This window comes from Molothrus ater, chromosome 10 (assembly GCF_012460135.2).
Source record: "Molothrus ater isolate BHLD 08-10-18 breed brown headed cowbird chromosome 10, BPBGC_Mater_1.1, whole genome shotgun sequence".
Classification (NCBI taxonomy): Eukaryota; Metazoa; Chordata; class Aves; order Passeriformes; family Icteridae; genus Molothrus; species Molothrus ater.
Window position 1 is genome coordinate 24,059,361 of NC_050487.2, and position 25,991 is coordinate 24,085,351.

The window sequence follows — 25,991 nt, forward strand, 5'->3', positions numbered from 1 at the left end:
CGATGGAGCTGATGTCCCCAAGTCACCTTCCTCCCTTCCCGCTGTGCCGTGTCCCTGTGAGGCGCCCTGGTGTCCTGCGGGCTGTCCCAGCGGCTCCGGGCAGCGTGTCCCGCTCCTCCGTGTCCTCAGGAATCCCGCAGGTCCCTTGGCAGAGCCGAGTGCCAGCAGGTGCAGAACATTCCCGGGAACCCCCAATGTCCCTTTGCAGCTCCAGGTGTCCAGGAGGTGTAGAACATTCCCGGGAATCCCCAGTGTCCCTTGGCAGATCCAGGTGTCCAGGAGGTGCAGAACATTCCCGGGAATCCCCAGTGTCCCTTTGCAGCTCCAGGTGTCCAGCAGGTGCAGAACATTCCCGGGAACCCCCAGTGTCCCTTGGCAGATCCAGGTGTCCAGCAGGTGCGGAGCATTCCCGGGAACCCCCGAGGTCCCTGGCCGGTCCCTTGGCAGATCCAGGTGTCCAGAGGTCACCCTGCGCTGTGGAGCATTCCCGGTGCTCCTCCCCGTCCCACCAGAGAACGCTGCTGGATCCTACCCGGGCATCCCTCCTGCGGCACCTGGGGCTGTCCGCTGTCCCTCCGCGGGTCCGGAGGATGAGGATGAGGATGAGGATGAGGATGAGGATGAGGATGATCCACCCCGCAGGTCCCCCGGGCCGCTCAGCCCCGCATCCCCGCGGCCGCGCCCCGTTCCTCGGGCGGGCAGCGCTGCGCCTCCTCGTAGCTGGGCAGGTGCTTCACCTCCTCGTAGCTGGGCAGGTGCGGCAGCTCCAGGCCCGTGTGGGGTCCTGGGCTGGCGGCGGTGCCCGCGGAGGCCGGGGCGGCTCCCGGCGGCTCCCGGCGCGTTGCGGGGCGCGGCCGGCGGGGCGCGGGGCAGGCGCGGCGGCGGAGCGCGCAGCCCGCGGCCAGCAGCGCCAGCAGCACCAGCAGCGCCGCCAGCCTCCGCGCCAGCCTCCGCGCCCGCGGCACCCACGGCGGCCCCGCCGCCGGCCCCGGAGCCGCCCCCGGCCCGGCACAGCCGCCCCGGCCGCAGCGGCCGCCCGCCATCCCCGCTGCGCGCCCCGCGCCCGCAGCGCCGCGCTTTATCCGCGCCCCGCCATGGGCTCGGGCCGCATCAAATATTGATGGGGCCATTTGGCCGCCCTGCTCCGCCTAATGGGGCCGGGGCACAACGCCAGGCGCGGATCGGCCCCGGGGCAGCGGCGGGATGGCCCCGCCAGAGTCACGGCTGAGCCGAGCCCGGGGGACAGGGACAGGCTGTGCATGAGGACACCGGGACAGGGGGACACGGGAACCCGAGGATGTGGGGATGAGCGGTGCCCAAGGATGGGAGGGTGGAGCTGAGCACGCAGGGATGAGCCAAGGATGCAGGGACGTGTGGCACCTCAGGATATGGGGATGAGCAGTGCCTGAGCTTGTGGGATAAACCCAAGGGCGCAGGGATGAGCAGAACCCAAGGACATCAGGGTAAGGGACACCTGAGCCAGGAGCAACCCAGGGTGCAGAGCCCAGCATGGATTTTGCAGCTCAAGAAGGGAGGCAGCAGCAGGGTCAGAGCAGGCACTGACAGACCGGGGCCCTGGTACCTGGGCAGGCACAGTGAGCCCTTCTTTCTTCATTTTTGTCGGGTTCTCTTCCTGCCACTAAACTTTCAGAGGTCCCTGTGTCACCCAGTGGTGTCCCAACCCACCACAACGAGCACAGCCCCTCCTCTCTGTGCTTTGCTGATTACCTTCATCCTAATTGCAAAACTCCAGCAAAAGGGAGAGGCCAGGGAGCTCTCATCATGGAAAAACTGACTAACATCGAAGTGAGTAACATGGCAAGAACTGACCAGACCTTTTCTGCTCGGCTTCCTCTGGGGTGACCCTGCCAGATCTGATGGGCAGCTGCTGACCCACCTACGTGAGCCTCACGTGGGGTAAATTTGTTTCCTTTGTCCTGTTTACCCTCCTGGCGGTGATGTCACCGCTGATAGCTGCAGGCCATCCCCTGCTGTCACCCCCACTTTTGGGTGACTGTGTTTGTGACACATTTTGGAGGGCTCAGGGGAAAAAACGAGGGCAAAAATTCTCAGCTGTGATACGGAGTTGGAGGAAGGAGGAGCTGGTGGTGCTGGGCTTCTGGCAAAGCAGGAGAAATCGCTGTTTCTTTCTGAATTTCAGGGGTTCATTCCGCATCCGTGTCCTCATTTTGGGGACATTTCTCCCTGCAGAAGGGGCAGGGGCTGGGAGGGGAGGGCAGGAGGTGCCAGCAGTGGGTGCAGCCTCACAGCTTTGGGAGCTGCTGCCTCACACAGGGGTGGCTTTGCTCTGGGGGCTCATCCCTGCCAGGATCTGGGATGCTCTGAGGAGCTCCAGCAGCAGCTCCAGGGGCCACATTCCCTGCAGAGCTGGCAAGAACTGAGGGGGTGTTTGGGAGGCAAATTGGGAATAAACAGCAGGCGCCTGGTGCAACCTGCCTGGCTGTTAATAGAGCTCAGCCTTTTAACAGCGTCTCTGCTCTGCTGGGGCTCCCCCCGAGCCCCATGAAATATTAAAGCCTGTTGATAGCTCGTTGATAGCTCGTTAAAGGCAGCGTTTGGGCTGGGCCTGTGTGCTGTGAGCTGGGCTTTGCTGCTCAGCCTGCAGCAGGGGCTCGGAGCAGCTCCCTGTGCCGCCACACAGGGAAAACTGTGGATGGAGTGAGCAGGGCACAAGAAAGGATAAAAATTCCAGCCCTGGCGTGCAGCTGTGCTCTGCAGCAGCCCCAGGTGCCTCAGGAAAATGCAGGAATACAGGCCCAGGAGGAACCAGGCCCAGAGGATTCGTCCTGGGGTGGCTGTGGATGGAGGGGCTGCACCCTCTGTGGCTTTGGGGGATTTGGGCAGGAGCAGCCGCCTCATTTTGGGAATCTGTGGAGAGTGGGAGAGTGGTGGCAGGCAGGGATCTTTGATTCCACCAGGATTCCATGGGCAGGGACACCCTCCACTAGAGCAGGTCGCTCCCAGCTCCATCCAAGCTGGAATTTCTCTGTCCCCAAGCACAGCAGAGCACAGGGCAGGAGCAGGAGCTGTGGGCAAGAATGAACTCCTCAGGGGCGGCCACATCCTGCCTCCCCCATCCCAAAACCTGCAGGAAACCCACTCTGAGGCTCCCTGGAGCCAGGCAGGGCCCGGAGCTGCCGCGCTGTTTCTGGGAAGGAGCTCTCAAGCTGATTTTCTCCAGATTTGCAGGGGATGGACAACTATTGATCCTGCAAATGACCCCCGCAGGAATCCATCGATCCCTTTGGAGCAGCAGATCATTAAGGCTCGACTTGCAGACCTCTCGGGTGGTGCCAAAGTGCTGACACAGCACAATGGCCAATGGATGGTGTCATTGTCCCTGGGAGCTCCAGACTCTCCCCCGTGGGAAGCTGCTCCATGAAATGCCCTTTGCACGGAGATGCTTCACATCTGAATTTCCCATGGTGTGTTTTTCCCTCAAATATGGGAAAACTGCTCAGGGGAAAACGCCAGGATGACCTGAGGTTTGTGTTTGGTAGCTGGAAAAATCCCGTGGATTGATGGAGGGAAGCACAGTTTTGGGTGCTGGTAGGAACAAGTCCAGCACTCTCAGCTTCCATGATATTTCAGTATCTGAGAGACACAAACCTTGGGATGATTGAGGCTTTTACAGGCATTATGGAGCAAATGGCTGCTGCACTGGAGGCTGGACAGGAAACCCGTGGCTGCCACATCCCTGGAAGTGTCCAAGGCCAGCTTGGAACACCCTGGGATGGTGGGAGCTGTCCCTGCCCATGGCAGGGTGGAATGGGATGAGCTTCAAGGCCCCTTCCCACCCAAACCATTCCAGGATCCCATGAAAATCAAACACAGCCTGATGGGAACCTCCTCCAAGGCCAAAGTAATCCTTAAATCCTTCTGAATAGAACAAAACATTCTTCATATTCCTGTCAAAGCTCCCAGGGCAGCTCCCAAGGAAGCCCATCCAGCAGCAGGAATGGGAGCAGGGCTCAGGGGCAGCTCTGAGCTGCTGGAACCAAACCCGGAGCTGAGCTCCAGTGCCTCCCCCTTCTCAGGCACATCTGTAACTGCAATAAGGCCCAAAACCGAGGAGATGACTCTGCAAATGTAAAAAACTCCACCAGCCATTACCTCACAGCTCAGAAATCTCCTCTGCCAGCAAATATTTGCTGTTGGACTGTTTAAAACCCAGGGAAAATGAGAGAGAGAGGCTGAAACCCTCCTGGACAGCCCTGATTCCTTCCCAGGCTGTTAACAAGTTTGGGTGCCCTCCAGAAATGGAATGTGTTTTCTGTAATAAATCAGTCAGATCGAAGACATAAATAAAATTCATTCATTGCTATCTATTCTGTACTGATTTCTGTATTTTATGTATGAAATATTCATTTATTTAACACAATTTTCTCTAATAAATAAAAGATGGAAATATTAGAGCAATTATATTGATATCAGTGAGTTTTTAGGCTTCCAGCTCATGTGTGACACTTCAAATATTCTTCTGTCCTCCTCCTGCTGCAGAGAAGCATTAGAAAGGTTGGCTTAGACTGGTTTTCCCTTTGCAATAATTCCTCATAATTGGGATTTTAATCCCTTGACTCCATGGGAAGGCTCCCACTCATGCAATGACTTTGGCTGAGGCTTTTAGAGTTACAAATAAAGAGCATCTCTCCCTATAAGGGACGATTTGCTGTTTTCCCTTGGAACCAAATGATCTTAACCCCTAAAAGTGATTCCAGGATGAAGCCTTGATCCCACACCATCCATAAGGAACCCCTGAGTGCTCACACAGGGCTGGACCCAGAACCACTGAAATACCCTAAAAGGCGCTAAAGGCGATTCAGATGGAAGCATCCCCGGGTCGGTCTGGAATCACCAAAACCTTTTTCCATGCCGAAATCCTCTGTGTTTTCCAGGAGCAGCATTTTCCCCGTTAGTTTCTGGTTCTGCAGAGGCTGCCGTGATTTCACCTCGCTCTTATTCCCAGCCGGGCCCCGGAGCTCGGCCTCGTCCCTCTCCCCGCGGTTAAATTTAGCAGCGGGTCCTTTCCCAGCCCTGCCGCGCTCCCACACGGCTCCCATGAGTCAGGAGCAGCAAATCCCGGCGGGACGAGCCCGCCCCGCCCGCCCTGGAGCATCCCGAGCTGCGGGAGGGGAAAGGGCCGGGGCGACACAGCCCGGCCGCATCAGCGCTCGGGGGATGCAGCCCCGATGGTTCTCCGGGAATCCCTCCGGGAATGCCAGGTGATCCCGGCAATTCCAGGTGGTCCCGGCAATTCCAGGTGATCCCAGTTTGCCTGCCTGCATCCCGCCTGCTTCCCGGCCCTTCCTCCGGCAATTCCAGGTGATCCCGGCAATTCCAGGTGATCCCGGCAATTCCAGGTGATCCCAGTTACCTGGCTGCGTCCCGCCTGCTTCCCGGCCACTCCTCTGGGAATTCCCGGTGATCCCGGCAATGCCAGGTGATCCCGGCTGGTGATTCCCGGCCCGGGAATTCCAAGTGATCCCGGCAATTCCAGGTGATCCCGGAAATTCCAGTTGATCACGGCTGCTTCACGGCCACTCCTCCGGCAAATTCCAGGTGATCCCAGTTTGCCTGCCTGCATCCCAGCTGCTTCCCGGCCACTCCTCCGGGAATTCCCGGTGATGCCGGCAATTCCAGGTGATCCCAGGAATTCCTGGTGATCCCAGCTGCTTCCCAGCCACTCCTCTGGCAATTCCAGGTGATCCACATTTTCCTAGAGGTAACCCTGGCTGCTTCCCTGCCAGTCCACCGGGAATTCCAGGTGCTCCCAGTTTTCCTGGAGGTCGCCCTGGCTGCATCCCAATTGCTTTCCATTCCACCAGAATGGAATTTCAGATGACCCCTGGGTGAATCCCAGCTGCTTCCCTGCTGTGCCACACATCCCAGGAATTCCAGGTGATCCCAGTTTTCTTGGCTGCATCCCTGCTCCTTCCCTGCCATTCCTCCAGGAAATCCCAGTTTTTATGGATGTCACCCTGGCTGCTCCCTGCTGTCCTGCACGTCCCAGGAATTCCAGGGATCCTGATTTTTTGGGGTCCCAGGGCAAGGAGTGAGCACCAAACCTTTTCCCATTTCCCTCTCGCTCCCCCCTTCCTTCTGGGGAGATTTCATTTTTACCAAACTCAGCGTTTCCCACCCCAGTTTGTCCAGGGGAGCCTGAATTCCCTGGATTCCCTGTGCAGCCAGAGACTTTTCCCAGGAGGGAAAATCCAACACCCCCAGCTGAGGCTGCTCAGGGCATCTCCCAGGCAGGAGGCTGCTAAAAAATGGGGGAAAAAAGGGAGAAAATGGAGGAAAATAAAATTTGAGAAAAGCCTTCCAGCTGTTTTTCCAGGAGTGAGGCAGGCCCAGGGCTGTGTGCTCCACAGGGAAGATCCTCAGGGAAAGATGCAGATGCCAGGAGGGAGGATGAGGATGCTGAGGGGGCAGCAGAGCTTTGACCCCGCTATTTTTACTCTCCTCAAACAACCGTGTCAGCCCCGGGGGCGGCGTGGAAAACAGGGAAAAGCTCTGGAATGGCCCCTCCTGGATCCAGCCCAGGCCCTGGGGGTGCTGGGTCCCTCCTGGGCAGCACACACGGGTGGGATGGCTGGAGAAGGAAATGTTCCCTGCTGGAAAATGGGGTGGGTGGCTCCTGAGAGCCCCAGGAGCAGATTGGCCGTGTCCAGCCCCGGCTTCCTGCTCGGCTGGGTCGGTTTGTTCACTCAGTGACGTTTAAACCCTGAAAATTGGGGTGGAAATCGGGGAAATGCTGCTGGGGACACTCAGGGGTGGCTCTGGAGCTCCCCAGGCTGGGGGGATGCTGAGGCACAGGGGGAGAAGGGGCTGGGGGTGGGTGATGGCCTCAGAGCCTCCTGCTCCACACAAATCCACCAAAACCAGCAAATGGTGAACACTCTGCAGTGACTGAGCCCCAAAAATAGTAAATAATAAATACTCTGCAGCGACTGAGCCCCAAAACCAGCAAATGGTGAACACTCTGAGTGACTGAGCCCCAAAAATAGTAAATAATAAATACTCTGCAGTGACTGAGCCCCAAAACCAGCAAATGATGAACACTCTGCAGCGACTGAGCCCCAAAACCAGCAAATGATGAACACTCTGCAGCGACTGAGCCCCAAAACCAGCAAATGATAAATACTCTGCAGCGACTGAGCCCCAAAACCAGCAAATGCTGAACACTCTGCAGTGACTGAGCCCCAAAACCAGCAAATGATAAATACTGTGCAACAACTGAGCCCCAAAAATAGTAAATAATAAATACTCTGCAGCGACTGAGCCCCAAAAATAGTAAACAATAAATACTCTGCAGTGACTGAGCCCCAAAAATAGCAAATAATAAATACTGTGCAGTGACTGAGCCCGAAAAGCAGCAAATAATAAATACTGTGCAGTGACTGAGCCCAGCACCCTGAGCTCTGATCCTCCCGAGCGTCCTTCTCCCTCCCTGTGCCGCTCCAGGAGTTCCAACAAAACATTTGGTGGCTCCTGCAATTCCTGTCACCGTTTGGGGCTCCAGGCTGGCACAACCTGGAGCGGAATGGGGTAAAATCAGTGAATATCCAGCAAAGCCACCTGGCACGATCACCAGAGCCAGGCTGTGCCCCCATTTCTGTGCAGCAGGAGCTGCAGGGACACAATTTTGGCTCTTTCAGCCCAAAGGAGACGTTGGATTTTTTGGAATTGTAATTTTTGATATTATTTTTTCTCATCATTATTGCTTATTATTATTAATACATTTATTATTACTAATGAGATTAATTTATTCAAATGATATTTCAAATAAAATAAATGATAAAGTTTTAAATTACCTTTATTATTGCTGTTTTGCTTTCTGACGACGGCAGAGCACTGTTATAAATAACATTATCTGTGACCCCATCGGAGGCGGAGTGGGCCGGGAGGGATCCCGGGGCTGGGGCGCTGTTGCCATCTGCAGGCGGCTCTGGGATAAATCCCGGTGGATGCTGGGGAGGGAGCATCACCGCGCACTGGTGGGGCTGGGAAAGAGCGGCCGGGGCAGGGTTTGGGACCCAGGGGCACCCGGGAAAAAAATTCCCGATATTTATAACCCCGTTTTCCCAATTCCAGCAGTATCCTGGTTGTTCCAGCAGCAGTATTGTTCATTATATATAATATAATGAATATATATATATTAAAAAGATAATATAATATAATATAATATAATATAATATAATATAATATAATATAATATAATATAATATAATATAATATAATATAATATAATATAATATAATATAATATAATATAATATAATATAATATAATATAATATAATATATTCATTATATTATATTATATATAATGAACAATATATAAAATATTGTATATATTATATATATACAATATAATATATTTCGATTATATATTTATTTATTAATTTATTTATTTTAGTTATTTAGTTTAATTTATTATATAATTATTAATTATAATAATAACATTATTATATTATTATATTATATATTATTATATATTATAGATAATATTTATTATATATTATATTGTTATTATTATTTATTATATTACATATTTAGTTATTTAGTTTAATTTATTATATAATTATTAATTATATATAATTAATTTATTATATAAAATACATTAAATGTATACTTATATAATATATATTTATATAATATATAAATGTACTGAATGTTTATTATATATTGTTATTTTAGGTTTTTTATTTATTTTATATTCATTTATTTGGTTTTGGTTTTGTTTCTTTATTTAATTTTTTAAAAAATTTATTTATTATATATATTGTTGTAATGCTATCTTTGTATTTATTAAAATATTTGTCTTAGAGACACACATTCAATCATTTTAGAATTATTTAATGTGTATATCAAATACTGATATTCTAACAGATAACACCTAATGCCACAGGCTGGGGCTGTGATTGTCCCCTGTGCTGGGGCTCCCCCAGCCCTGGGGCACTTTTGGGTTCCTCACAAGGACCTGGAGGGGCTGGAGCGTGGCCAGGGAAGGGAATGGGGTTGGGAATGGGGCTGGAGAATCCTGAGAGAGCTGGGAAGGGGCTGAGCCTGGAGAAAAGGGGGATCAGGGGGGACCCTGTGGCTCTGCACAGCTCCTGACAGGAGGGGACAGCCGGGGGGATTTGGGATCTTATCCCAGGGAACAGGGACAGGAGGAGAGGGAACGGCCTCAGGCTGGGCCAGAGAGAGTTCAGGCTGGATCTTGGGAAAATTCCTTCCTGGAAAGGGTTTAACAGCCCTGGGAGGTGGCACTTGGGGACGTGGGCACTGTGGCCTTGGCACTGCTGGGAATGCTCAGACCGGATGCTCTTAAAAACCAAATGGTGATTTCCTGTTACTGTCATTAACGACTGATACAAATATTAATTTTCTGATGCTGTGAATAATGACTGACACAAACACTCACTTTCCCGTGCTGTGTTTAACAATTTCTCCATTCTCTCTGGGGCAAACAGGAGCATTAATTCCCTCCTGGAGCTGAGCACAAAGGGCTCTGTGTGAAGGCTGGGGCTGCAGTGAGAAATCTCCATTTCCTGACAAGGGGGTCCCAGTGCACAGCTGGGCACTCAATGCCAGCCCTCGCTGCCAGCCTGGCACGGGAACCCCCAGGGCATGGCCACAGGGAGCCTGCAGCACTCAGCTGCTCTTTCAGTGCACCCACACTGAGATTCCTTTACAAATGGGAACCCCTGGAAGAGCAGAACGACCCATCCCAGCCTGCAAACCCTCCTGAGAAGAGAGAAAGAGATGGGGCCAGAAAAGTGGGGGATTCGGGGAGCTTGCAACAATTTTGTGGTGCCTCTTTCTTATTTTCTGTTTAGTGCTCTGGTAAATGCATTAATTGCTCAAATAGTACCCAAAAAGTGAATGGATAGCCTGCTAAAAGTAGTAGTAGTAGTAGTAGTAGTAGTAGTAGTAGTAGTAGTAGTAGTAGTAATAATAATAATAATAATAATAATAATAATAATAATAATAATAATAATAATAATAATAATAATAAAGAAAGTGAAGAATATTAACAGAAGAAGGTGAAGGAGGAGGAAAAGAAGGAGGAGGAGGAAAAGAAGAAGAGGAGGAAAAGAAGATTCAAAGAAAGAAGAAGAAGAAGAGGGAGGAAGAAGGAGGGAGAAGAGGAAGAAAGAGAAGAAAGAGTAAAAGAGAAGGGAGAAGAAGAGGTGTCATGAAGTTCTGTGCTGAAAAACCCTCTGGAAAACCCAGACCCAGATCTACCAGGGAAGAAGGAGGAGATTTCTCCTCTCACCTTATACATTTCTGCTGCCCTCCACATCCCTGCCTCAGGCTCTGCATTCCAGGATTTCCCCCCATCTGTAAAACTGGGATGAATGCGGGGCTCAGGGGATGGAGCTGCAGAACCAGAGGGGCTGTGGGAGGCTGACACTGCTGTGGGTGCCCCCAGAGCCTAAAACCCCAGGTTTTTAGGAGACAAACCTAAAAATTCCTGCCTGGCACCTCAGGCTGCGCATGCCAGCCCCGCAAGGGAGCAGCAGGAATTCCCCTGGAGCTGCAGCCAGCACCAGCTTCCTCTGGCACACAAAGGCCTGGCTTGGGAAGGGCCAGCAAAGCTTAAATCTGTCCCTGTCCTCGAAAAAGAAAACTGATTTATGGTCTGAGGGATCGCAGCCTCCCTCGGCAGCACCAGACTGCGGCTGAGCTGGGAAGGGCTGGGGGTGGAAACTGGGAGGGTTTTGCTGGGCTGGATCAGAGCCTCGGAGGAAAACTGGGAATTGGGGCTTCTCAGAGAAAAACTGGGGATTGGGGTTTCCCAGAGGAAAATTTGGAATTGGGGTTTATCAGAGAAAAACTGGGGATTGGGGTTTATCAGAGGAAAATTTGGAATTGGGGTTTCCCAGAGGAAAACTGGGAATTGGGATTTCTCAGATGAAAACTTGGGATTGGGGTTTCTCAGAGCAAAGCTGGGAGCTGGAGAGGTTTGGGCTCAGCCGCGCGGCTCCGCAGCCGGGCTGGGGCTGCCCCGGGCTGTGGCAGCTCACGGGATGTTTACGGCACCATCCTCGGCCCGGGGCCGCCTGGAAAAGCTGGAAAACGATGGCTCGGCCACGCTTGGGAAGCTCCCAGCAGCACCCCGGGGATGGAGCGGGGAAAACAAAACCCCCCTGGGTAACCCCACCTTCCCCTCCTGCCTTCTGTCCTGGCTTTGCTTTCCTTTTCTTGTTTATTCTCCATCCTGGGTGATTATTTACTCCAACTGTCGTTGTGCCATGAGCCTTCCCACTTCCTTCAGTTTGCTCCAGGCTGGATTTGCGAGTTGTTTACAGGGGATTTCCTTCCCTGGCACTCCCACCTCTCCCCAAACCAACCCCTTCAGTCACTTCTCCAGGGTTTCCCATCCAAAACTGTTTTTTTTTTTTTTTTGTCGGGTTTCCAGCAGTTTTACACCCCCCCCTTTGCAGCCCAGCCGGTTCCTGTGAACTCTGCACACGGAGTTTCCTGGGAATACGGATGTTCCAGAAGTGTTCGGTGCCCCGGGGCTCCAGAGGGTGGGATTTGGGGCGAGGGGCAGAACTGAGGGGGCTCCCGGTCCGGAATATTTCCAGGAGCTGGGAGCTGAGCCCTTGGAAGGCGCCGGGAGCAGCGTTCTGTGTTTGCTCAAGCACTTAGGTTTGTTTATTGAGATTATTTTCCTTTCTGCTCTGGGCCCTGGGCACGCACACAAAAGGGTCCCCCCAGAGCTGCTCTGGGGTGGGCACAGGGGCGGGGACGATGCTGAGCCATGGACTGGGGCTGGATCAGCCCTTGGAATGAGGGAAGTGCCCCAAAGCACACACCTGAGTCCCCCCGCTGCAAGGGGCACAAACCCAGGTGCCTTTGGGGGTTCCCAGCCTGGGAGGAGCCGGGGCGGGGTGAGGGGTGTGAGGGGCTTTCCTTGCCTGCAGCCCCGGAATTCCCCGCTCCCAGGGACTGCAGGGAGGTGCCCAACACTGCTGGGGCTCCGGGATTTATTGCACTGCTGAGAGGCTCCAGGACCTTCAAAACGCTTCTGCTTAAGAGGCTTTTATTCCCTTTTTATCCCCTTTTTATCCTTTTTTTTTTTTTCTTTTTTTCCTTTCTTTTATTTTAACTTTTTCTTTTTTTTCCCCCTAAGCAGCTCTGCCAGCAGCAGGCAAATCCTGACGTGTCCACGGCCAGGTTGGACGCGGCTTGGAGCAACCTGATCCATGGAAATCCTCCCTGCCCATGGCAGGGGGGGTGGCACGAGACGAGCTTTGAGGTCCCTTCCCGCCCAAACCATTACAAATATGTGTGATAACACAAATATCTCAATAATTAACACGGAATGCGCCCAGAATATGAAAATTATCTGTTTATTCATGAATTACATGATGAATTTTTATTTGAATTATGAATTTTTTTACATGATGAACTTTTTTACATGATTTTTATCAGTTTATTTATGAATTACATTAACGAATTTATTAATGAATTACGGCTGTGTCCGTACCTACACCGGGGGGGGGCATGAGGAGACACCGAGGAGCGACACGGAGGGTACGTGCCCGGGGCGTGTCGGGGGCGTGTCGGGGGCGTGTCCGGGGCGTGTCCGGGGCCCGTCCCGCTGGCCCCGCCCCCCCACGCGCGCAGGACGCGGCGGTTCCCGCTCGGTGCCGCTGCTGCGATGTCCGGCCCGGCTCCGGAGCCCGACAGGTGAGCGGGGCTGGGCCGGGCCGGGCTCGCTGCGCCCCCCGGGCCCCCCGGCAGCCCCCCGGACCCCCGCCGGCCCCGCGGCTGCGCGCCCTCCCCGCCACCCTGCCCGCTATTGCCGCCCCTCGCTGTCCCCCTGCACCCTCTCGCTGTCCCCCTGCACCCCCTGCACCCTCCCGATGTCCCCCTGCACCCCCTGCACCCTCCCGATGTCCCCCTGCCCGTCCCGATGTCCCCCCGCGCCCCCAGCCCCACCCCCCGCATCCTCCCATCCCCCACCCACCTGCATCCCCGCATCCTCCATCCCCTCCCGAGCGCCGTTCCCGGGCACCGGAGGGTCCCAGCCGTGCCCAGCCCGTCCCGGTGGGTGCGGGCGCCCGGCCCGGCCGTGCACCTGCAGCGGGGCTCGCTCCGAGCCGGGGCCGCGCCGCCGCCGCCGCCGCCGCAGACAAAGCGCGGCTCCCGCTCCGCCCCGGGCTCCCTCCGCCTCCCCCGGGCTCCCCCCGGTGCTCCCGGTGCTGCCGCGGCGCCGAGCGCGGCTCGTGTTTATCTGCCCGTGCCTTTATCGCGCTGGGAGCCGCCGTGCCCGTTCGCAGTTGATGGTTACAGTTATTAGCGGCGTCGTGCCCGCCGGCTCGCTCGGCTGCGTTGTTGTTTCTGTGTTTTTTCTGTGTTTTCTCCCTCCTCCCTGCCCCGTTTCTGCGCCGTTTGCCAGCGCGGGAGGAGGGAAATGCAGCTGGAGGGGTTGGAGGGAAGCGATCCCGATTTTAGCAAGCCAGCACTTGGAAGGGTTGAAGGTTTACACACTGCTTGGCTCTGGCTCGGCTGCCGACCTTTTTTTTTTTTTTTTTTTTTTTTTTTTCTTTTCTTTTCCCCAAGATACAGTTTGGAAGAGCAAACTGTTGTGTAATTCCTTGTTTGGGGAAAAGCCTTCCCACTTCTTCCTGCCCTTGACCCAGAAAGTTTTGCAGCCCCTTTGCTGTGCTTTGCCAGGATCCCCCAGCTGAGCTCCTCAGGAATCCCCACTCATCGGTTTTCCTGCCTTTGCTATTCCCATCTATTTATTTCTTTTTCAATTCTGAGGCTGAGGGCCCCAGTGTGGCCCCCCCCGGTGATGCCCACTCATTCCAGGGGCACTCCATGAGCTCCCAGGGTGGCCAAAATCACCCCCCAGAGCTGAGCAGCTCCCAAAACTCGGCTTCACCATCCCCAGCATCTCTGGGATGCGCTGTGGGATTGCACCGTGGCCTTCACAGCTCCCAAAAAAGGCTGGGATGCTTCTTCCCTGCCTGCTCCTGCAGCTGCCCCTGGCAGGGTGGAGGCTCTGGGGTGGTTCCCGGTGCCACCACAGTGCAGTGAGCTGGATGTCACCTGCTGCTTTATGGTGGCTGCACCCAGGGCCATTCCCTTCCTCAGGGCAGCTTTTCCTTGCTGGCTCTGCCTGGCAGATGTCGTGGAGCTCCTGGAAAAGGTTCCCAGGCAGGATTTTAATCTGTGGGTGATGCACACAGCAGGTTTCCCTTTTCCAGGGCGGGTGGAGCTGGAGGTTGGTGTGGTTTGCCACAGATGGCTCTGCTGGAGAGCAGAGTTTATCTGGGTCTCCTGCCTGCCCGGAGATTGCTTGGATTGCTCCCAAATCCAACGGGCACTGGCACGGGCGCCGGGTGCTTGGCAGAAAGGGCTGGGAGCAGGAGCTGGTGCCGATGGGAATTGTGTCCAGGTGTCCCCAGAGGGGCCAGCAGGGAGCCAGGGCAGGGCTGATGCTGCAGGAGGGGATTGTTGAATCCCCAGCCCCCAGTCTCCCTGGATTCCCGGGGCTGGGAGCGGTGCCAGGGGAGGGAGCTGGGAATGCTGGCCCTGTGGGAGTGTGGGAAAGGGCTGGCAGAGCTCTCATGTGTGCCTGCTTTTGTCTTCCAGCGGGGCTGAGTCCCTCTCCTCCGATGAAAAAGGTACAGGGACTTTGGGAATGGGAGTGGGAATTCTGAGACTGGCTTTAAAAACCATTTGGAAAGGTATAGGGATCTTGGGAAGTACCCATCCTGGGGAATGGGAATTCTATAACTGGCTTTAAAAAACAATTGAAAAGTACACTGGTTTGGGGAAATGACTGTCCTTGGGAATGGGAATTCTATAATGGGATTTATAACCAGTTGGAAATGTACAGGGAATTTGGGAAATGCCTATCCTTTGGAATGGGAATAGAAATTCTATCATGGGCTTTAAAAAACAATTGAAAAATACACTGGTTTGGGGAAATGCCCATCCTTGGGAATGGGAATTCTGGAACTGGCTTTAAAAGCCAGTTGAAAAGGTACAGGGAATTTGGGTAATGCTCACCTTTTGGAATGGGAATGGGAATTCTATAGCTGGCTTTAAAACCTTGGTGTAAGCCCTTTGTTTATGGATTCCTTTGGTTTTTATGCTGGGTTTTAAAATGCCTGTTCTTTTGTTATTTATTCCCTTTCTCTGAGTGCAGAATTGGCAAGAGAAGAGTTAAATCCCTCTCCAACTCTTCCTCCCTGCCTTTCCCTTGCAGAGGTGACACCCAACGGCATGGAGGGATCATCGGGATCGGCCGAGGAGCAGCCGGAGGGTGAGCCCACCATGGCTCAGGGATTTGGGATTTCCTCACTCCTGGGCGGGGGTGCCTGCTCCTGCATCCCACATTTCCCCCCCAGCCACATCCCAGAACACACCCCTGCCTTCCCAGTGCTGGTTTCTCTCCAAATGCCATTTGTAAGAATACTTAGTTGGTTGGTGCCTCCACATGAGTCACAGCTTGTGAGACACACAGCTCCCACCAAGGCTGCTCCCGCCTGCCTTGGAAAGCCATAATTTAACTGCGATGTGCCATTGGTGGAGCTCCAGAATCATCCCAGCTTGTGAAATACAGGAGACTTCAATATTCTGATCACCCTTCAGAAGGGCCTGCGTGACCCCAGAGTCTCCCCTGGTGTGGGATTTGATGCTCTGATGCTTTTCCCTGCCTCACAAGTTCTTTTTTTTCTGTTCCATTATCTAACTTGCTGCCTGGCCTGCTGGATCCAAACCTCTGGGTGGATCCTGGACTCACATTCCACCTGTGCCTGTTTTTAAGGAGAAGCCAGTTCCGAAGACAGCTCCAGCAGCAGCTCAGAAGAGGAGTCGGGTGAGCAGGACATTGTGATTCATTTACTTGTAATCCCTTTTTTACAACTGATGTTCAGTTTAAACCAGCTGCTTCTCCTGGGTATAATCTCACAGTTATTAGGGAATGCTAGCTCTGATTGCTTTCCCAATAAAATTTTGGGATGCAGTGGTTTCTGATCACTGATCAAAGGGCAGCAGCTCGTGCTGCTTTCACCACGCAGACACAGCACCCCAGACACAATACCCACGGGTATTTTTACACCACAGAAGTTTTCCAAACACCAAGAGGCCATAAATTTCCTTAAAAGTTGGCAACAGAAGTGGCCAAACAGGATGGACGGGAAAATAATGAAAGGAAGTGTTTGCTGTCAGTGGGTTTGTGCTTCCATGGGATCTGTTGCCAGCATTTGTGTTGCTTTTATGTAACACTGATAATTTAACAGTCCCAATGGTTTTGCTGGGCAGATGCAGAGGAGTGGGATGGAGGAAGGCTGTGGGTGAGTGTGGTTTGTTGTGCCTGTTTGCCCCTGCTCGGCGGGAGGAAGGCAGGAAGGATTCCAGGCTGGCCCAGCCTGCAGCTCCATCTCTTTGGGAAAAGGAGCTGCTGGAGAGCATCCCTAGGAAATGAGGGGTGGAAATGAGGAGCTCCCAGAGCTGGGGAGTGTTCCTGGGGCTGTTCCAGCCCTGCTGGGTCTGGGGCACACAACCAGGGCTGGATGCTGCCTTCCTGCCTCTCCCAGCCCATGATTATCCCAGGGGGGATTGGGGTTCCAGGATAGCCTGGGACAGCCTCCAGGATCCCTTTGGCCTGGGAGGGAGCTGGGATGGGGAAGCAGCTGATCCTGGCAGCTCTGCCACTCCCCTGCTCCCAAATCAGCCCCCAGGACACAGCCTTTGGCCTGAGGTCTCAGCTCTGCTGGAATTCCATCCTGTTGGGTTCAGCCAGGAGAATCCAGGCACTTTCTGGGGACAAGCGCCCTGCAGACAATGTGGTGTTTTTTTGGGAAAGCTGTTCCCAGTTTCCATGCTGGGGGCTGAAGCTTGTCCTTGGCACCATGAGGCTCATCCCAGGATAAATCTTTTGTTAACCCCTGTGAAAATTCCCAGGAGTTTGGGCAGTTTAGGAGCTTTTGGGCAAATTTATATCCTGATGTTCATCTTCATCCCCAGGCTGTGCAAAGCCTGCAAGTGCTCTCAGGAATGTTCTCCTAAGATGAATTTAAGCAAATGGAATTGTGGGGATGTCCTGGGTGAATGTGGGAGCAGAAACCCCCTGGATATTGAGATATTTACTCCAAACTCCTTTTCCCTAGATGAAGAACAGGAGGAGAAGGAATCCCCGCCTTACTGCCATGAGTCAGGTAGGAACAGATCTCCTGAGGGCTTTGTTTTAATGCCTGGCTGTTTAATTACCTGGCTTTTCATGAGCTCATCTTCCTCTTTTTCCAGTCGAAGGGAGCTACTTGCCACCCTGTGAGCACTGCAAGAATGAAAATGTAGGTTTGTGGGGAAAGAAACACCCACTTACTTTGCATGAGATCATTTGCAAACTGTAATTCTACTCTCTCCTCACCTTTTTAAAGAAAATTTTTTTAAAATCTATTTCCAGGACCAGAAGGAGCAAGTGACCCCCAGGAGACTTGCTGGAGGACAATTCATGTATGAATTTTTTTAATGTAATGGGTTTGAGTTTACATTGTTGTCATCAAGGTGCTTCAGTCTTTGGGTGGGCAAACAGCTCATTTGCTGCACAAATGCATTTGGATTTATACTGGGAGGTGCACCCAAATCCCTAAACATCACAGTTTAGAGCCTGTGCTGCTTCCAGATCCTGGTCCAAGACAGCTCCTGGGAGGGTTTTCAGGATGTGCCTCGTCCTGCTGCAGTAATGAGCAGCAGGCCCATTTTCATGGGCTTATTTCAGCCTGGCTGCACAGGAGGCATCTTGTCCTGCTTCACCCTCCCCTTCATCCCTGCATTGTCCCTGGGATGCAGCACTGTCCCCGCTCTGTGTGCCCTGGGGTGGTCCCTGTGGGATGTCCCTGCAGGACGTGTCTGCTGGCTCTGGGTGTTATCCACAGGAAACACTGGACATGTCGCTGTGCCCTTTGCGTGAGAGCAGCTCCTGGCACAGGAAGTTTTATGCAAAACTCTCCTTTTGCATAGGCTGGGTGAGCCCTGAGCCGTTTTTAACAGCCCCAAACCAGCCTGGAGCACGCTGTGGGCAGGGACAGAGCGCGAGGGAGTCCCTGGGGCAGCCCCTGCCGAGCTCTGGTGTCTCCTGCAGGGTGCAGCTGGACGCAGAGGGCTCCTACCAGTGCAGCAGCACGGGGCTGATCTTCGAGGTGACGGGCAGGGCCAGGGTCACCTACTGCCTGCTCTCCTGGAGCAAGTACGCGCAGCTGGTGCAGCCGCCCTGGATCGTGGGCGGGCCCCTGTTCGACGTGCGCTGCTCGGCGCCCGGCGCGCTGCTCTCCATCCAATTCCCACACTGCCTCTGCCTCGGGGGTGAGTGGGGCCAGGGGGGGCAGGAATTGGCAGAATAATTGTTATAATAATAATAATAATATATTCGTGTTGTGGTGGTGTGGGTCCCAGGACGAGGCGAGAGATGACAATTGACTCCCAAGTTCTTAGACAGCTGATATAACATGCAACATATATAACATATATAACATGTAACATATGTAACATATATAACATGTAACATATGTAACATATATAACATGTAACATATGTAAAATATATAATATGTAACATATAACATATATAACATGTATAACATGTAACATATATAACATATGTAACACATATAACATATGTAACATATATAACACATATGTTACATATGTAACATACGTAACATATGTAACACATGTAACATATATAACACATGTAACACATAACATAACATTATATTACATTATTATATATTATAATTATGTTATAATTATAACTATTATATGTATCATATAATTACAATTATAAAGTATATATTTATATAATATAATTATGTAAGATATATTATTATAGTTATATATAATATAATATTAGATAATTATAAATATTATATATAATATAATTATGATTTAATTATAATTATAGTAAATATAATTATTTTATATTGTATTATATTATAATTATATTATATTATATTATATTATATTAAGAAATGATATACTAAAACTATACTAAAAAGAATAGAGAAAAGATACATCAGAAGGCTAGAACAAGAATGAAAAATAAAAACCTGTGACAGACTCAGAGTCTGACACAGCTGGCTGGGATTGGCCATTAAATAAAAACAATTTACATGCTGGGTAAACAATTCTCCAAATCACATTCCAGAGGAGTAAAACGTGGAGAAGCTGAAGCTTCCCAGCTTCTCAGGAGAAAAGATCCTGGCGAAGGGATTTTTCAAAAAATATGATGGTGGCAGATTATATAATATATATAGTATACATATAATATATATTATACCTACCATATAAATATTGTAAATATAATATATTATACATATATGATATATAATTTTATATATTATATTTATTATATATAAGTATATCATATATATAATTATATAATATATATGTTATAATGATTATAACAATAATTATAATGATTATATATCATTGTTATAGTTCCCCTCCCTCCGAATGATTGTAATTTTGAAATTTACGGGCTCTCAGGTAAATATGTGGGAGTAGGAATAACAGTTCTTTATCAGGAAAAGAATAAAAAAAATAGACATTGTTGAGAGAGAAATGGATCTGCAAACAAGTTTCAAAAGGTGGCCTTGCAAATAAGACTGTGTGGTTTAGAGAAATGGAACTATGAAAGTGACATTGTAGTAAAGCCATGAAAAGTAATTTTAAATGATTGGCTTTAAAACATTTTTAGTCTAGTGTGACAAAAGCTAATAAACCAAAAAACATTTATAATATAATTAAAAAATAATTAACTTCTAATCATAATAACGTAAATCATAACATCTATATTATCTCACCCTTCACGTAAAACTAAAAATAAAAGTTTTTAAAACACCTCTCAATTACCCCATTTCTAAGTAAAAAATGAAGCTTAATCCAGCAGCAGTAATACAAAAAGCCACTGCCAGAGTGAGAGCAGGCCCTGTCCCCTGTGTGCCAGGGGGTGGCACAGCCCCATCCCATGGGGGCTCAGCCCTCCTGCAGTGCCAGCTGTGGCTCTGCTGGAGCAGGGATCCTGCACAAGGGGGGAGTTTTCCTCTGCAGCTCCAGGGCTGCTGGAGATGGGCCTGGGCTCCCTCTGGCAATGCAGGGCAGCAGGAAGCTGCTCCTCTGGCAGTGCAGGGCAGTGGGAAGCTGCTCCTCTGGGAATGCAGGGCAGCAGGAAGCTGCTCCTCTGGCAATGCAGGGCAGCAGGAAGCTGCTCCTCTGGGAATGCAGGGCAGCAGAAGCTGCTCCTCTGGCAATGCAGTGGGCAAAGGCTGCTGTGCTGTCCCAAAGCTCAGATTGTACCCAGGTAGGAATGCTTGGCTCCTCCCCTGGGCGGAGCATCTCCCCATGGGATGATGGAATTGGATCAGCCATGCAGGGACGCTCACTGGCCATGGACAGGAGATAATTAATAATGAATGGCCCATGAACAGCAGATAATTAATAATTAACAATCCATTAACAGTAGAGTTCTGGAGGGAGGATTGGCTGTGGGAGAGATAAAGAAAACTGCCCAAAGAGCAGCAGAGAACTGCCCCAGCTCTGACAGGTGGACATTGAACACACACCGCAGGCACAGCTTGACATGGGGGATGTGTGGGGGCTTCCTGGGGATGCTGATCCCAGGCTGTCCCCAGCTGATCCTGGCTGTCCCCACAGGTCAGGGGGATGGCGTGGCATTCAAGGTGCTGCACATCAAGGACGGTGGCGCGGCCATCGAGCCCTCGGCCGAGTTCTCGGCGTCGCACGTCAAGTGGGTGGTGAGCTCCCTGTCCCCCGTAGGACCCCTGATCCACAGCCAGGAGCCCCTGCAGTACCACGGCGCTGTCATCCTCTACAAGGCCATCGACGAGCACCCCTCCCTGTCCTTCTGGGTCTACCTGGCCACCAACAACGACTCCTTCATCAAGGTACAGCCCTGGCTGGGAGCTGCCCCTGGGGACGGTGGGTGGGTGGGTGGGTGGGTGAGGAGTCCTGGTTCCATGGTTTGGGTGGAAGGGAGCTTGAATTCCATCTCATCCCACCCCTGGATGGGCAGGGACACCTCGACTGCCCCAACCCCAATGTCCAACCTGGCCTTGGGCACTGCCAGGGATCCAGGGACAGCCACAGCTGCTCTGGGAATCCCATCCCAGCCCCTCCCCACCCTCCTGGGGACAATTCCATCCCAATATCCCATCTAAACCTTCAGGCTTTGAATTTGAAGCCATTCCCCCTTTTTTCTGTCACTGCATCCCTTGTAAATTGTCTCTCTCTGACCATTTCCATTTCCCTTCTTTATCCGAGTCACTTCTCCAAGGTAACGAGAGGAAACAGCCTCAAGTTGTGCCAGAGGAGGTTTGGATTGGATATTAGGGAAGATTCCTTCAGGAAAAGGGTGGCCAAGCATTGGAACAGGCTGCCTGGGGCAGTGCTGGAGTTCCCAGTGAAAATCTGGGGATTTGGGAAAGCAGCTGACAATGGGTTCATCCATGTGCCACCAATTCCCCTGCTGGCAAGGGTCACATCAGAAATGACCTCTGAGGAGAGCAGAGAAAAGGGAGGCCATGGGACTAACCCTGGATAAAATTCCAGCTTCAGAAAATTCCTTGCCTTGCCCTGCAGTGGGTTACAATTAGGAAATTGGGTTTGTGGGATCATTCAGGAGCTCTGGCAGGAGCAGGGCTTGAATTCACCCTTTTACAGTGAGGACAGGGACAAAAACCTTCCTTTTACTCAGCTTGCAAACTCTCTTACCTCATTTCACCCCTGTGGCAGAACAGCTGGAGGGGTTTAGTGATGCTTTTTGAGTGTGGGGGTTATTCCTCAGCTTTCTGGGAAGTTCATGGAACAGATCATGGCCAGAGAACAGCCCCAGCTGAGGAGCCGCCTGAGCACAGGTTTTAGATGTTAATTCCTTTACTGAAATGAGTAACATTGAAATATTAAGCTTGAAATGGTGTTTTTAAATTTTAGGATATCTCAAAGACTGTAAAGCACTCAAAAAGGAAATTTGTTCAAATTGAAAAGCCCCCAGTATGCCAAAAGTTACTGCAGGAAGGAAAGAAGTACAGACTGATCTGTGAGCCAGAGGCTGAAATAACTCCTGAGGTGAGTCCCTTGCACAGCTCTGACTTCCTGCACTGCAGCTTCCCTGAAAATGTGCCACAAAAAAAGAACCATTTGCCTCTTGGAGTCCTAAAATTTTGGGATGAAATCCTAATGCTAAAGTCAACAGAAAAACTCTGGGGAAATTGGAATTTGGTTTGGATCTCTCCCAACAGCCAGTTGTTGCCTTCTCTTTAGTTTATTTTAGGTAAATATTTACATTTCTTTGCTATTTCTGTTGTGTAGGAGATTGAGTTTGTTGATGGGTCACTGCTGAAGCTGAAGAGTTACTTTGAGGTGTATTTGGAGAAGCCTGATGACTTCACCTTGTCCCTGGTGGAGCAGGACTCAGACGAGACTGTCTGGAAAGCCAAGCTGAGGGAGAGTGAGTCCTTGGCAATGGGGAATGGTCAGGGATGGGGGGACCTCAGAGCCCACCCAGTGCCACCCCAGGGACACTTCCACTGTCCCAGGTGCTCCCAGTCCAATGTCCAGCCTGGCCTTGGGCACTGCCAGGGATGCAGGGGCAGCCCCAGCTGCTCTGGGCACCCTGTGCCAGGGCCTGCCCACCCTGCCAGGGAATTCCTTCCCAAATCCCATCCAAATCCCTGCCCTCTGGCAGTGGGAGCCATTCCCTGTGTCCTGTCCCTCCATCCCTTGGAAATTGTCTCTCTCCATCTTTCCTGCAGGTCCTCCAGGCACTGGAAAGCCCCAGTGAGGTCACCCCAAAGCTTCTCCTGTGCAGGGTGAACAATCTCCCAGCAGAGCTGCTCCATCCCTCTGCTCATGGAATGGTTTCATTTGGAACTTAAAGACCATTCAGTTCCAGCCCTCCTGCATATTACTCCATATATTATCAATAGGATTGTATAATATAATAAAAAATTGCATATTATTGCATTATAACTTGCAATCTCTCTTGCCTGTTTGGGCCTGCTGCAGAACATGCAATAAAAGGGGGAAAATCTCCTTCTGTCAAACCTGAGGGGTTGGAATCCCCCCTTTGTGGGTTCCAACTTTATCCCTGGGAATCCTTGGAGCTGGGGCCCAGCACTGGGAACTCCTCACTGACATTTCCCTGCTCTGCCCTCCCCAGGGGATTGGATCCACTATGACCTGAACAAGAACCAGCAGAAGAGGAGCACAGGCAGTGAGTGATGGCCCTGCAGGGTGGGAGCCCTGCTCCCCTCCCTGGCCCAGGGGACAGCAGGGACAGCAGTGACAGCACCTCTGCTCCCTCCCCAGGTGTGAAGAGGAGGAAGCCAGCCCTCAGCATCCTGGAGGAAGAGGGGCTCCACAGCAAAAAGCAAAAAACCGGTGGCACTGCAGGTGGGAAAGGCTGGGAAAGGACCTGGTTGGGATTTGGTGTCCTGGGACTGGAACTGAGCTCAGTCTTCAGAGGTTTTTCCCTGTGGAATGGTCCAGGCCTGGGGAAGAGCAGCTGGGAAGGTGTCTGGTGGAAAAGGGGCTGGAGGTGATGGTGGCAGTGGCTGGACACGAGCCAGGCCTGGCCAAGGATGTCCTGGGGCTGTGATTGTCCCCTGTGCTGGCACTGCTGGGGCTCCCCCAGCCCTGGGGCACTTTTGGGTTCCTCACAAGGACCTGGAGGAGCTGGAGCATGGCCAGGGAAGGGAATGGGGTTGGGAATGGGGCTGGGGAATCCTGAGGGAGCTGGGAAGGGGCTGAGCCTGGAGAAAAGGGGGATCAGGGGGACCCTGTGGCTCTGCACAGCTCCTGCCAGGAGGGGACAGCCGGGGGGATTTGGGATCTGAGCCCAGGGAAACAGGGACCCGAGGAGAGGGAAAGGCTAGGGCAGGCTCAGGGTGGATTCTGGGGAAAATCCAATGTTTTTCAGATGAAATGGGAGCAAAAAGCTTAACAGACAAACAGCTGCTGGTGATCGCCAAGCTGCTGGACCGGCACTGGAGGGAGATGGCCATCGAGTGCCTCCAGATGGAGATGAAGGACATCGATGACATCCGGGCCTCGGAGGACGACGTGACCATGCAGAAGCTGCTGGTGCTGAGGAAGTGGAGGGACAGGGAGCAGGGCCAGGGCACTGCAGAGGCTCTGCAGAGGAGCCTGGGGGAAAAAGCCACCTATGAGATCCTGCAGGCACTGCAAGGTATCAGCTCCTGGGGAATGAACCCATCCTGACTCAGCTGGGGTTGGGAATTCCATCAGGGAATTTACCAAATCACCACTGCGCCGTTTGTTCTGGAGGTCAGAATTGTCTCCTTTCCACTTCCAGCAGTGACTTTATTTCTTGTGGTGTTTTTATCCTTCAGGGGCTGTTACAAAATGAATATTTTTGCCCCGAGCATGGAGAGCACTCCCAGCATGACCTGGGTGTCCAGAGCAGTTCTTGGGATTTCCTGGAAGTCCTAAGAGGAGCTGTTTGGGTCTTTAGTTCAGGAATGGTTGGTTAATGGTTAATTAGCACCTTCCCTGATGGAGAACTTGCTGGTTCCAAGATTAGTTCTCCCTGGAAAGAACCTGGCTGGAAAAGGTGGAGAGCTCTTCCTCTCAGACTCTGTGCCACAGCCTTGTGCTGCCTCAGGGCAGGGAGTTTTTTGTACCTTTATTTTTCAACGTGAACATTTTTAAATCCAGTTTCTCTCAGTTTGAGTCCTGCAGGAGCTTCCAGAGGTTCCACAATCCAGGTGTGTTTTTCCTTTCCCTCAGGTTTCCTGGCTCAGAGCTGAGCCAGCTGGAAGGAGGAGGAGGAGGAAGAAGAGGAGGAGGTGGGAGCTTCCCAATCCAACCATTCTGCTCCCCTGGGATCCTGCTGGGGCTCTGGAATGTTCCTGGTGGGAAGTCCAGGCAGGATCCTCCAGAGAAACGTGAATGGAATTTGGTGTGGGCAGGAGCCTCTTCCAAGGCTTTCAGGAGAGCTGGATCCCAGAATTCTGGGCTTCACCCCCAGGCAAAGCCACTCCAGGAGGACACAAACACTGGGAGAAGCCACTTGATCTTTTTCATCACCTGGAAAAGATTTTTATTTCCTTCAGGGAAAAACAGGGAGAAGAATTCCCCTGGAACCTTTCATCCCCTTCCAAAGCCACTGAACTGCCAGAATCGTGAGGTGCATTGGATTTCTCGTGGATCAGGGAAGAATAATCCGAAACTTGTACCAAATTCCTTGGCATAATCACTGTATATATGGAATTATTGTACAGATCCTGTGCATCCAGTCCTTGTTAAACTGTGGTTCTGCTTCCTGAGATTCCCAAAGATGGGAACACCACTGTGAACTCCAGGCAGCTCGGAATTTCCCCATGGAATTTCTTCTCCCCTCTTTTCTGTATAGCTTGTCTGCGTTTTTTACGTTTTGTAATTCCTTTTTTGTATGAGAAACTTTTTATACTTCTTTTTGGTTTTTTTTTTACTTGATTTATTCGAACTTGGATAGAATTTAGGTGCTTAAAATGTGAGGTGCCGAAATCCCTGTGCTGCAGGATTGGAAAGAAATTGGGAAAAATGGAATTTGCAGAAGAGAGGAGCAACCAGATCCAGGACTGGCTTGTTTTTAAGGCTGTGGGAGACTTGGGATCATCTTCCTCTGTGTATGTTTGGGAAAGGAAAACATACTTTTGAAAAATAAGGATTAAACAGGAAAATTATCCATTATTTCCATCTGAATTTTGATTTTTGTTTTAGTTGGATGAAGTATTGGGAAGTTGTTGATTTTCTGAGAAGAGGAGGAGGATGGAAGTTGTTCCTCAGCCTCTGGAAAAGCTGGAGGTGGCACCAAAGGCATCCAAGGGGTTTTTTGGGATGGAAATCCCAAAATCTCCCATCCCATTCCAACCCCTGCCAGGGGCAGGGACACCTTCCCTATCCCAGGTGTTTCCAAG

General features: G+C 51.5%; 1 protein-coding gene across 2 annotated transcripts; it reads left to right on the top strand.

Annotated features, from left to right (window-relative positions):
* Positions 1–12,653: 12,653 nt before the first annotated feature.
* Positions 12,654–25,764, top strand: CARD8 (caspase recruitment domain family member 8). 2 transcript variants are annotated; one of them, XM_036389172.1, is made up of 15 exons: positions 12,654–12,724; positions 14,639–14,670; positions 15,198–15,314; positions 15,819–15,869; positions 17,164–17,211; positions 17,300–17,346; positions 17,460–17,509; positions 18,138–18,358; positions 20,707–20,957; positions 22,003–22,137; positions 22,381–22,519; positions 23,231–23,284; positions 23,380–23,463; positions 23,990–24,259; positions 24,820–25,764. In XM_036389172.1, exons 1-15 carry the CDS (start codon positions 12,696–12,698, stop codon positions 24,837–24,839), a joined length of 1,548 nt encoding a protein of 515 aa, XP_036245065.1. In that variant the 5' UTR covers positions 12,654–12,695; the 3' UTR covers positions 24,840–25,764. The 2 variants fall into 2 exon arrangements, with proteins under 2 accessions (XP_036245065.1, XP_036245066.1); XM_036389173.1 differs by having other exon boundaries at positions 15,258–15,314.
* The last annotated feature ends 227 nt before the right edge of the window (positions 25,765–25,991 follow it).

Excerpts from the sequence above, each read along its gene's own strand:
- CARD8 (XM_036389172.1), top strand. The coding sequence starts at position 12,696 with ATGTCCGGCCCGGCTCCGGAGCCCGACAG. Across the intron at positions 23,285-23,379 it reads GCAGAAGAGGAGCACAGGCA|GTGTGAAGAGGAGGAAGCCA; the intron begins GTGAGTGATGGC and ends CTCCCTCCCCAG. Across the intron at positions 23,464-23,989 it reads AAAAACCGGTGGCACTGCAG|ATGAAATGGGAGCAAAAAGC; the intron begins GTGGGAAAGGCT and ends AATGTTTTTCAG.